Source organism: Entelurus aequoreus, linkage group LG24 (genome assembly GCF_033978785.1).
Source record: "Entelurus aequoreus isolate RoL-2023_Sb linkage group LG24, RoL_Eaeq_v1.1, whole genome shotgun sequence".
Taxonomy (NCBI): Eukaryota; Metazoa; Chordata; class Actinopteri; order Syngnathiformes; family Syngnathidae; genus Entelurus; species Entelurus aequoreus.
Genome location: NC_084754.1, coordinates 16,032,114 through 16,044,856, shown reverse-complemented (window position 1 = coordinate 16,044,856; position 12,743 = coordinate 16,032,114). Strand labels below are relative to the sequence as shown.

General features: G+C 36.4%; 1 protein-coding gene across 1 annotated transcript in view; it reads left to right on the top strand.

Moving 5' to 3' along the window:
- LOC133641454 (immunoglobulin superfamily member 22-like) overlaps positions 1-3,760 on the top strand; it is a 37,496-nt gene extending 33,736 nt beyond the window's left edge. Inside the window, exons 24-26 of the mRNA XM_062035187.1 lie at positions 1,973-2,121; positions 2,198-2,378; positions 3,566-3,760. Of these exons, the coding sequence (XP_061891171.1) occupies positions 1,973-2,121; positions 2,198-2,378; positions 3,566-3,633 (398 nt within the window). The 3' untranslated portion in view covers positions 3,634-3,760. The remainder of the gene's footprint in view (positions 1-1,972; positions 2,122-2,197; positions 2,379-3,565) is intronic.
- The last annotated feature ends 8,983 nt before the right edge of the window (positions 3,761-12,743 follow it).

The window sequence follows — 12,743 nt, the reverse complement described above, 5'->3', positions numbered from 1 at the left end:
TTTGGAACACAGCATAATCGTCTTCACAGCTTTCTGGTTGCTAGAGGTAGAGAGTGTCTTAATGTACAGTTCTAACTCTTTTTTAAAGGCACAAAAGACAGGTCGGGTATTGAGAAACTTACATTTATGAATATAAAACTTAGCCAATAGTATAATGAGGTTGCAAAGGTAAAATTCCTTTTCAAATTTTTGTTCATATAGTGTAAAACCAAATATCACATCTTTAAAACAAAGCACAAATTTGTCATGAATATTGTCCAGGATGAAGCGACAGATGCCCTGCCATAGTGATCGAGTGCTTTCACAAGTCCAAAACAGGTGGTAAACAGTCTCTGGATGCATGTTACATAAGGTGCAGGTAACATCAATGTCCTTCTTGTATCTAACCATCACAGTCTTTACAGGGTAATAACGATGAATGATTTTAAAAGATATCTCTTTGACTTTGTTGGTAAGTAAATACCTGTTAGGAAGGGACCATGTTTTGACCCAGCAGATGTCATTCACAATATTATTCCAGAGCGCAATTACGTAGGAGACAGACACACAATCATTTTGGAATAAGCTGCGGATTTTTCTGTTATTTTTCTGATCAAAGCAAAGTTTCCCCACAGGAGTGTCAAGTGGATCATTCACAATTTTTACAGCAGAAAGAGGAGATGAGTAAGCCCTGTACAACATAACAACACCCGTTGGAATGGCATCAAATACAATGGCAAATTGTTTGGGAGTTACAGGGATCTTAAAGTGGTTGAGAAATTCTTGGTAATTAAAAAGTTGACCTTCCTTATTGAAAAGCTGACTCACTAAAATAATATCATTGTTGAACCAATTGTTGAGGAAAATAGATTTCCTTTTGTAACATATATCTTTATTGTTCCAAATGAAGTATTTGGTAGGTGAGAAATTGTGCTTGTATATAAGAGACCATGCCAGAAGGGCTTGTTTGTGGAAGTTTGAAAGAGCAACAGGAATCCTATCAATGCTGTAGTTACACAATAGCAAAAATTTTAGGCCTCCAAGGTTAGAAAATACATGATGAGAAATGAAGTTCCAAATTGAGGTAGGGTCTTTCAAATAGTGTCGTATCCAATTAATCTTGAAGGTGTTGTTTAGTGTAGTGAAATCCAGAAAGTTTAGACCACCCTGATTATAATTGTTCATTATAACAGATTTCTTAATATAATGATTTTTGTTTTGTATAGCGCTTTTCTACCTTCAAGGTACTCAAAGCGCTTTGACAGTATTTCCACATTCACCCACTGATGGCAGGAGCTGCCATGCAAGGCGCTAACCAGCACCCATCAGGAGCAAGGGTGAAGTGTCTTGCCCAAGGACACAACGGACGTGACTAGGATGGTAGAACGTGGGAATTGAACCCCAGTAACCAGCAACCCTCCAATAGCTGGCACAGCCACTCTACCAACTTCGCCACGCTGTCCCATAGTAATAAATAATAAATGAAAATAACATAACATAACATAACATAACAGAGACACAGCAGCTGGTCTCCATGGCCAAAAGGCTCCCGGGAGGCAGATCCAGAAGTTCACAAAAAAGCACCGCAGAAGTCACAAAAGTGCCACGTCTTGTCACACACTCCCAAAGGATCCCGAACCAAAAGGCAAAAAAACCCCAGATGAAAACAAGAGGGAAACATCAGGAACACAAAATGATGATGCAAGAGCACAGAGCTCCTGCCACCAGCAGCCATTACAGCGGCGCCATCTTGGGGGAATAAAGCAGTACATTCATTTTACAGACGCATCACATTTGATTTCCCTTCAACAACAACAAAATACGGGTCTAAAAGCATATGGATACAGTTAACGTTAAGCGTTAGTTGGGATTCTTCGAGCCTTAATATACACCGGGAACAACAATGGACCAAGAACAGACCCCTGCGGTACACCCATTCCGTTTGCATTCATATGTGACTTGAGTGGGATTTTCCTGCGCTTTTGTCCTCCAGAGTGCATCAGCAGTCTTCGCCTGAAAGAATATGCTGCACCCCCCCGTCAGGTGAAACCTTCTTTCCTTCTTCCCCTGAAGGACCACGCTGTGCACCGAGGCCACGACTGCACCATGAGCTGTGCCTATCAGGGCATGCCAACGCCGCGGGTATAGCTCCACAATATATTCCAATGTGCACTCTTTGCAATGTCCTGTTCTCACGGTGTGCGTCCTGTGAGCACAGGCCTCCTGGTACAAAGGAGAGTCCAAGATGTCTGACCGCCCTCGCTTTTGGCAGAGGACGGCTAATGGAGTGTGCACTCTGGTGATTCCTGTTTGCGCTGTTAAGGATAGTGGGAAGTACACTCTCGTGCTGGAAAATCCACTAGGGATGGCGAAGTGCTCGTGCAGCCTGGTCATCTTCGGTGAGTTGTACACAGAAGGCGAAAGACGTACACTGCAAAAACTGAAATCTAAGTAAGATTAAATATCTCAAATAAGGGTGATATTTGCTTATTTTCTGTCTGATAAGATAATTCTTCTCACTAAGCAGATTTTATTGGTTTGAAGTGTTTTGGTCCTAAATGATCTCAGTAAGATATTACAGCTTTTTGCTGAGATTTTATGAGCTATATTGAGTAAAAGGTGCTTGAAACCAGAATATCAACTGTTGCAAAGCTGTGTCATCAACACTCACAGGTATAAAACTGCTTTTTCAAAGTAATAATTTCTTATTTCGAGCATGAAATAAAAAAATCATGACTTTGACACAGTCGTGTCTCATAATTAAAACGGATGACAGCCAAATGGACTTTGCTGTTTTATTTTAAATGAAACAATAGAAAATATGTACTCATAATACAGTTGGCACAGTACAGTAAACTGACAGTTAATATTTAAGCATTTAGCATGTGACATTTCAAACTATTTTGAACAGAAATAGTTCATGCACATTCAGATAAATTCTTCAAAATTATAATTAAAAAAATGTGGCCGGGGGCCGGGCTGTGTGTGTGTGTGTGTATATATATATATATATATATATATATATATATATATATATATATATATATATATATATATATATATATATATATATATATTCCTCGCACTTGGCGCGATGATGTCATGTTCTCCATGGGAAAATGCATTTTTAGACAAAATGATTTGCCTGAGCGGCTTGTAGACCCCGAGAGTAACAAGCAGTTGCCTTGTTGCCTTTCCATTAAGAAAAATTAACTAATTTTTACAATAAGTATGCTGGTTTCAAGAAATGTAATGCCGTCATTATGTCAAGATAACGGCACTAGCAATTACTTAATTTAAGAATATTTTTTAACATATTGAGAAAAAATGACTTTTTTTTTTTTCCTACCAAGAAAAGTGCACTTGTTATTAGTGAGAATATACTTATTTTAAGGTATTTTTGGGTTCATTGAGGTTAGCTAATTTTACTTGTTTTGGAAGGTCTTGACAAGCCAAATTTTTTTGATCTATTGGCAAATAATTTTCCTTAGTTCAAGTACAATAATTTTTGCGTGTATTTTCCTTGTTTTTGAACACTGACTTTTTTCAGTGTAAACATGCACAGAGATTCCATTTTGTTTTCCAGATAAGGATGACAAGAGCCTGCTGGAGAGTCTGACTAAGCAAGCAAACAAGGAGAAGCTTATTGTGTAGGAAACCACATACACACTAGTGTTATTCACCATCACTTTGCCCAAATATCTCATCTTTTGATTGGGGCAAGGTTGTCTTTTGTGCATGAACTTTCCCTTGCAGTACAATAAATGACCATCAGAGGTCAGTGACATATTTTTCATTTTTTATGTGTGGTATGTTTAAGATCCTTTTAAATTGCATTCCTTCATTTTAGTCCACATACATAATTATGTTGTTGCTGCGTAAGTCAGCTCTATATATTATACCCCCTCTTACACATCTACAATGAAACCCATATATTAAGAACCCATTTTCAATTGAATTCAATGCAGTTGTACAACCACTATCATAAGCTAGATATAATAATATTAGTAATACAACAATGCAACAGAGGAAGTATACCACAGCTTTTAGATCAACAATATTTGCTCATATGAATGGGCAGGACAGGTTAAAAATGAAAAAATAAATAAAAAATATATATAATAATGATAAACAATAATACCAGAAAACTCCACAGTACTCAACATCCTGGGTCTGCAATGGTTGTTTGAACATTACTTTAATATAATGGTTTTAAAAAAGTATTGTTAAAAATGACCTTTTTGACTTTGGGGCCCAGAGGACAACAGAGGGGGCACGGGGCCTACTCAAATATTAACACTGAATAAGTAATTTGGTTCTTGATTTTAATGGTATTCAATAATGGTATCTAACCTTTACTTACAGTTTAGGATAAACCGTGTCAACTGATATGAAAGCAAGTGTTATTTATCAAACATTAAGTCAGGCTGATTACAAAAAATTAATGGTGATCAAATATACTGCAAAAGAAGGGACTCATAAAAACTAATGAACATACATTTACATACAATTACAAAACCCAAAACCGGTGAAGTTGGCACGTTGTGCAATTCGCAAACAATTCTTTGCAAATTCTTTTCAACTTATATTCAATTGAATAGACTGCAAAGACAAGATATTTAATGTTCCAACTGATAATTGTTTTTATTTTTTTGCAAATAATCATTAACTTAGAATTTAATGGCACCAACACATTGCAAAAAAGTTGGCCCAGGGGCATTTTTACCACTGTGTTACATGGCCTTTCCTTTTAACAACACTCAGTAAAAAAAATGTGAAGCTTTTCCGGTAGAATTCTCTCCCATTCTTGCTTGATGTTCATTTTAAGTTGTGCAACAGTCCGCGGTCTCCGTTGAGGTATTTTAGGCTTCATATTGCGCCACACATTTTCTTTGGGAGATAGGTCCCAAGCAAATCCGGCAGTGTTTCTGGGTGTTGTTGATAAATGGCTTTCGCTTTGCATAGTAGAGTTTTAACTTGCACTTACAGATGTAGTGACGAACTGTAGTTACTGACAGTGGTTTTCTGAAGTGTTCCTGAGCCCATGTGGTGATATCCTTTACACACTGATGTCGCTTTTTGATGCAGTACCGCCTGAGGGATCGAATGTCACAGGCATTCAATGTTGGTTTGAGTTTGAGTTTGAGTTTGAGTTTATTTTGAACATGCAAGCATACAACATGATACATCACAATTTCCAGTTTCTTTTCAACATGTTCGAAAAGGATTAGGAAGAAGCAGAGCTTATTTAATCCTACCCCTTTTCTTTACATAACAGTTGCAAAACTTTTTGTTCACTTCCTGTTCACAATTTTTTCACAATAAACTCCATAAGTAATCACAATAAAAATAAATAAATAAATAATAGTAAGAATTTAATAATAATAATTGGTGAAGTAAGTCATATTTCATATGATGAGATAAGTAAGATTACTTTAAGAATGAATGAATGGATGGATGAAATAAATTGAGAATGTTTGTCATGGTTCTTCTTCTTTGTACTTTGTAAACACTTTTAAGTTTGAAGAGTTTCTTGAAGTGGATCATATTAGTACATTGTTTGATTACTTTGCTTAATCCATTCCATAATTTAATTCCACATACTGATATACTGAAGGTCTTAAGTGTTGTACGTGCAAACAAATGTTTTAAATTACGTTTTTCTCTAAGATTATATTTCTCCTCTTTTTTTGAGAAGAATTGTTGTATATTCTTGGGTAGCAGGTTATAGTTTGCTTTGTGCATAATTTCAGCTGTTTGCAAATTCACTATGTCGTGGAATTTCAGTATTTTTGATTCAATAAATAAAGGGTTTGTATGTTCTCTATATCCAACATTATGTATTATTCTAACTGATCTTTTTTGTAACACCGTTAGTGAATGAAGTGTACTTTTGTAATTATTTCCCCATATTTCTACACAGTAGCTCAGATATGGTAACACTAGTGAGCAGTAGAGAATATGAAGGGATTTTTGGTCTAGAACATGTTTTGCTTTATTCATTATTGACATGTTTCTTGCAACTTTATGTTGTATATTTTTTACGTGAGATTTCCAGTTCAATTTATCATCAATCATTATACCTAGAAATTTGGTTTCGTTTACTCTTTCAATTTCTATTCCGTCTATTTGTATTTGTGTTTGACTTTCTCTTCTACTGTTACCAAATAGCATTATTTTAGTTTTACTAAGATTCAACGATAGTCTGTTTTTGTCAAACCATCTTTTTAATTTGTTAATTTCTTCTGTTATTATTTGTATTATCTCCTGTGTGTTCTCTCCTGAACAAAACGCTGTTGTATCATCCGCAAATAATACTAACTTTAAATCTTTTGTAACTTTACAAATGTCATTTATATAGAGATTGAATAATTTAGGTCCTAGTATTGATCCCTGAGGTACACCACAGGATATATTTAGCGTTGTAGACGTGTGTTCGCCTAGCTTCACGTATTGTTTCCTGTTCGTTAGATAACTTCTTATCCAGTTTAAGACTAACCCTCTGATGCCATATCGTTCTAGTTTTTTGATTAAAATATTGTGATTAATTGTGTCAAATGCTTTAGTAAGATCCATAAAAACCGCTGCCGCACATTTTTTACTATCTATTGCATTGGTAATTTCTTCTGTAATTTCAATTAAAGCCATTGAAGTTGAAACATTAGCTCTGTATCCATATTGGTTCTCTTCGAGTATTCTATTTTTATTTATGAAACTTTCTAATCTGTTATTGAACAGTTTTTCAATGATTTTAGAAAATTGTGGAAGTAGAGAAACAGGTCTATAATTTGTAAATTGATGTTTGTCTCCAGTCTCATAAATTGGTGCAACTTTAGCTGTTTTCATTTTGTTTGGAAATGTACCTGTTTGAAATGATAGGTTACTAATATACATTAATGGTCCTGAGATCTCTTCAATAACCTTTTTTATCGTTTCCATATCAATTCCGTTACAATCAGTTGAAGATTTGCGTTTTCTCAAATGTCTTTTTTTTTACAGTGTAGGTGTGGGGAAATTTGTCCTCTGCATTTGACCCATCCCCTTGTTCACCCCCTGGGAGGTGAGGGGAGCAGTGGGCAGCAGCGGCGCCGTGCCTGGGAATAATTTTTGGTGATTTAACCCCCAATTCCATCCCTTGATGCTGAGTGCCAAGCAGGGAAGAATGCTGGTATAAGCTTTTAAACATAACCCGTTAACTGCTGCCAATCAAATGGTGAATAAGATACTCTTTAGGGTTCATATGTTTGTAAATCTGACTGTGATGAAGTCAGTGCCTCACCTGACATGAACCTCACCGCACGCCACTGCTATATGCATAAAGTATATTATATACAGTATTTATAATCTCCTTATCATATTGTATAATCTGGCCCAGGCATGCAAATGGGAAGCGTAACTTTGTGGCATGGTGGGACATGCATGGCCCAAATAAAATCCCATTGGATTTTGGTGCTAATGTGGATAAAAAACTTGATTTTCTTTGTACAGAAGATAATGGAAACTAAAATGTGTGTAAGGTCACCGAGGCCTGACAGCCAAGGTGCGTGACAGTATGTGTGTGAGTGGCGCTTGACTGTGTTTTGGTTACCAGCTGCCATTAGGCCAAGCTGAGAGCTGAAACCGATATCCGGACGTCATCAGAGAACCACCAGAGGGGGTGCAAGCAAGGTGCAGTTTCCAAACAATTGAGCAGTGACAGGCTATATAAAGTGAAATCACGGCTTCTTTCAGCCTCTTCATTGCTCACTGATGGCACAAGAGGGTGGATGTGGGGGTGTGAGTGTAAACAGTTCATCTCAGAGATTGTCGGTGAAACTGCAGTGAAGGTACTGTGCCCATCTAAATAAAGGGAGTGCTTTGAAGGTTACTGTAAAATGCGAAAGTAAATATGTTTACTGTATGACAGGGTGAGTGGAAATGAACTGATTTGATTGAGAATGTCGTTTCCACCGAACTAAAAAGTATGCCTTTACAATTGAAAATCACCTTTGTAAAGATGCTGCAAAGCCTTAAAAAAGACTAAAAAAAACGCACCTGATTATCACGTGCAAAGCTTGCTGCTAATAAAATAAACCAGTGTTTCTTAACCATGTAACCTTATAACCCAGGGGTGTCCAAACTTTTTCCACTGAGGGCCGCACACTGAAATATCAAAGTAAGCGGGGGCCATTTTGATATTGTTTATTTTAAAAACCAATACAATACATGTATATAAAATATATACATTTAGTCCTCCACTCAGGCTTGATCCTGGGGACCCCAAAGGGTTTAGATTAAAAAAATATTAAAAATGTGTCATTATTTAGTATTATTATTATTATTCAAGGTCTAATTCTCCAGACCAACATTAGGTCTAGCTGTCAATATGAAGTGTTTTTTCAAGATTTAAGTTGTATGCTCTTTTTGTCAAAGAAAACCCAGTTTTTTAATGTAAAAAACACAAAATATGCAATATTTTCCCCCAATAACATTTTAAAGTGGAATATTTGAGATTATATAATAATTGGAGCTCATAGCATAACTCATAACAACATTAATTCATTATTATTGTGAGCAATGACACTTTAAAAAAAAAAAAGTCCCACTAAAATTATTGGGGATCCAAAAGGGTCCTGCTCAGTAAAGTATTAAAAAATAAATCATACTTTTTTTTTAAAACTTTTAACACAATAGTCTCAAGATCAACTTCAGATCTATCCATCAATTATAACTTTTATTGTTGTTTATGTCTTTTGTTTGTTCGTTTTAGGCCCTTCTTTAAACAAAACAGCTTAGTTTTTTATATGGCAGACACAAAATATGCAACATTTTCCCCAAAAAACATTCCAAAGTGGAATATTTAATGTGACGTAATTGGAGCTTTGAATAGGTGAATAATTCATAATGACATTGATTTTGATTCTTTTTTTTTTTTTAAAAGAAAGAAACAGCCTGCATGGCAGCTTTGTGTTATTAGAGTAAACATTACAACATGTTTGTTACATTTCACCTGTTTGGTCTTTTATACCACTTTTTATGTTTTTTATTTTTTTAATCGTATTGTTAGAATGTGCCGCGAAGCCGGTACGCACTTTGGACAGACACCCCTGGTAAAACCCATTGTTGGGCCGCGAGCGCCCCCTAGAGGGCTGTAAAAAAGATGTGTTTCTCAGCTGTGGTCCGTATATGGGCTGCAACATACTCAGTTGTAATTCACTTTTCCAACCCTTGTGGCAGTAAAGGCGACAATAAACAGACCGAATTAGTCTGGAGTTAAAGTCATAAGCACAAAAATTATGACTAAAGTGGTGAAGATGTATTTTCAATTCCACTTTATTTTTACCGACAGTTTTTTTAAGAATTTATAAAACTGTTATTATTTATCACAAATGTAATTTGAATGTATTTATTTTAACAATTAGTAAGTGTACATACATGTGTTTTATTAGTCCTTTCTTTTGCAGTATATTTGATGGGTATTTATTTTTGTAATCGGCCTGACCTAATTTTTGATGATAATCGTTGTAATTAACACATGCTTTCATATCATTTTGACAAGGTTTATCCTGTTAAACTGTGAGTAGGTTGAATAGGATTATTGAATAGGATTCAAATCAAGAGTAAAAATGTCTAATTCAGTGTTAATATTTGAGTGTGTACTGAATAAATTGGGCCCCAAAGTCAAAGGGGTTAAGAACCCCTGAAATAAACCACAGCAAAGTTATAAATCTTTTTGTAGAAAAATGTCCAAGTGCGCAGTCTCACTTTGTGTTTTCCCACACCCTGGCCAACAACAGAATATCTTGGTGTAAATCAGTGTGAATTGACTCGAATCCTGCATGCATTGAAATAAAACCTTACCGAGTGAATCTGATATATGTGAAAAACTTTAAATGTATGAATAATAACAGCAGCATCTGTGTGAGGTGGCAGTTTTAAATTGTGCTCGCATTTGCATTAATTATAAGACACATTACATTGCTTGTGCTGTAGAAACATACTGTGAGCTTTGACTTTATGGATTATTTTGAGTCTTTCTTTGTTTTTTTCTATTGCCCAACTTCCTAAAAGGCAGGAGGGGTGATCACATTGCATATATATCATACTTAATTTGACTTTGTGGATTATTTCAAGTCTCTCTGTTTATTTCGGTGACCCAAAGTGGCAGTTTTCATTAATTCCCAGTAGAGGAAGCAACCGCATTGATTATTGTAAACATTTACCTTTCTTGTGCATGAGCTTGTCTACCGTGAGATTTGACTTGGTGGATTATTTTTAGTTTACTGTTTATTTTATATCATGCATGCGTTGGTTATCATGAATCACGAGAGAGGAGTGATCATTAACAATTTGTCACATCTGTGTTGCTTATACATGATTATCAGAATAGATTCCTAAAAGGAGCTGAGATAACATCTAAAGCACTTAAAACAATGTGCAAGTTCATTTTATTGACTGTATTTCTAACATTTGAACATGACTCCTCAGTCTGGTGAATCTCAAAACAGAGAAGAAAAAAAAGGCTTCACTGGTTTGTGCAGATGATGATTGATGATAGGCATAAATAGCCGCCTGATTGGCAACTGCCACCAGGTGTGCCAGGCTGCCAATCTGGGACAGGTGATTGAAAACGAGCCGTCAGGGAGACATGCTGGAAATGGAACAAAAATACGAGCGCTGACAGGAAATAAACATCAAACAAGAAAACACAAACAGAAATGAAGTAACAGGTCGTCACAGGGCCCCTCTAATCCTGACAACATTGGCACTTATTTCACAGTTCTGGACCTAAAAATGATATCTACAGGTAAAATTCCCCCCAAAATAGATGTTTTCTAACAAGTTTTGGCACAATTTGGAACATCTACTTTTAGCTCCAAAATGTGGGCGGGCCCGCATCAGCCAGCTGGCGTCACCTACAGAAGACTGGAGGTCATTTAATATTGTGTAGTATAAGTTTTGGTAGCATCTTTACCTTTATCCCCAATCATGTAGTTTTGACGCAAAATTTGAAGGAGTTATCAAATATGTCTGCGAGATGCATTGTTGCCCTAGGGGTCAGCCCCTTCTTTGCATACATTTCCAAATGATGGGAATATGATGAAAGAATAAACCTCGCCAGTCAAATTGACTCGCACAAAATGGGACAAACCAAGCATGAGGAGCACAGTTTGCAGTGATCATTTTAATGACACTGATTTCAAAGAAGAGTTTTGGTCTCAAGCCAAATGTGATCCCAAAAATTAGAAGCACCCTTGATGGGAGAAAGACAGAGTCAGAACCTGCGATGACACCAAGAAAGAAAAGCAGCTTAGAAATGACAGAAAAAGAAAATGCTCTGCTAGTATTCTTTTTTGAGTCCTTTTCTACTGATGCTTGAGGAAACGCTGAAAGAGCATGAGGAAACGTAGGCTATGGTGTCTAAGGAAGAGGCGATGGAAGAACAGGAAAATCTGGAATTGGTGATTATGTAATATCTATTTTTTGCTAATAATGTTAACCATATGAGCTTTAAAGAAATCATTGACCAGGGCGACAAAAACATTCAATGAAGTGATCAAAATAATAGTTTTACATGCCTTTATCCACACTGTCTATACGGGCTCCAGTTCTGTAGATGACGTCACACCATGAGGGGCGGCATATCGAGTCTGGCGAAGAAAAGGGGGCGTTCTAAGTAGTTAGTTATCTATTGATTACTCAAAAAAACGAATGGATATTATGGAAAATGACTGCTAGATTCATTTTCAGGAGCAAAACTTTCGGTCATGTGGAAGCTACTTATGGCACTCATAACAAAAGCTCTGTGTATTAAGGACGGGTGGATCAATCAAAATATTGATACAATCACTCCCAAGGGTAGTATCAGTATTGGATCCGTCTTAAATTTATGAATTAAGTTTACTAGAGCAGCTTACAATATAATTTAACTTAATTCATGCTATTTTCACGCATTTTCAATCCTTTTTCTGTGACCTTTCAGAATAAGTGTCGGTTTTCTGACCGAGTTCTGAGATAGGATCGTACATTGACGTTTCGTAAGAAGAACAGAGCTCTTTGACGATACAAGCTTGGCAGTGAGTGAATGAAGCACATTTGGAGAGAACTGGCAGGGCCCGGAGAAACCAGACAAATGGAAGCGGAAAAAGAGGAAGAAAGAGCTTCATGGGCAGAAGTCCGGGTGGCCTTCTGGAAGGTTTCCCACCGCAGCCAGACAACAGCATGCAGTCACTAAACTGGAGTTGTGTGTTGTTTTTGTGTTAATATATTTAAAAGGGACAATGAACAGTCATGAACACAATAACACATCAAATGTTGTGTAAATGTGTCAGATTATAGCAAGGATGATCATCACTCAAGATAGAAACAGATTGACACAACAGCAAAATACAATAAAAAGACAATTATATAGCTACAGTTTTGAAAAAGGTTAAAAATGTTTGCATTTTCAGTTTGCTTGTAATAATGCTTTTCGTTTTACCTTGAATGTAACAAGTGTGGCGCTCACCCTGATTGGAAGACTATACAGCGAGTGTGTCTATTGAAAAGGGCCGGATTTTGTGTTCCCTTCTTTTTAATGTGTTTCTCAAAGGACAAAGAAGGGTCCAGAATAACTCCTAGGTCAGTGGTTCTTAACCTTGTTGGAGGTACCGAACCCTACCAGTTTCATATGCACATTCATCGAACCCAGGTTAAAGGCCTACTGAAATGACATTTTTTTATTTAAATGGGGATAGCAGATCCATTCTATGTGTCATACTTGATCATTTTGCGATATTGCCATA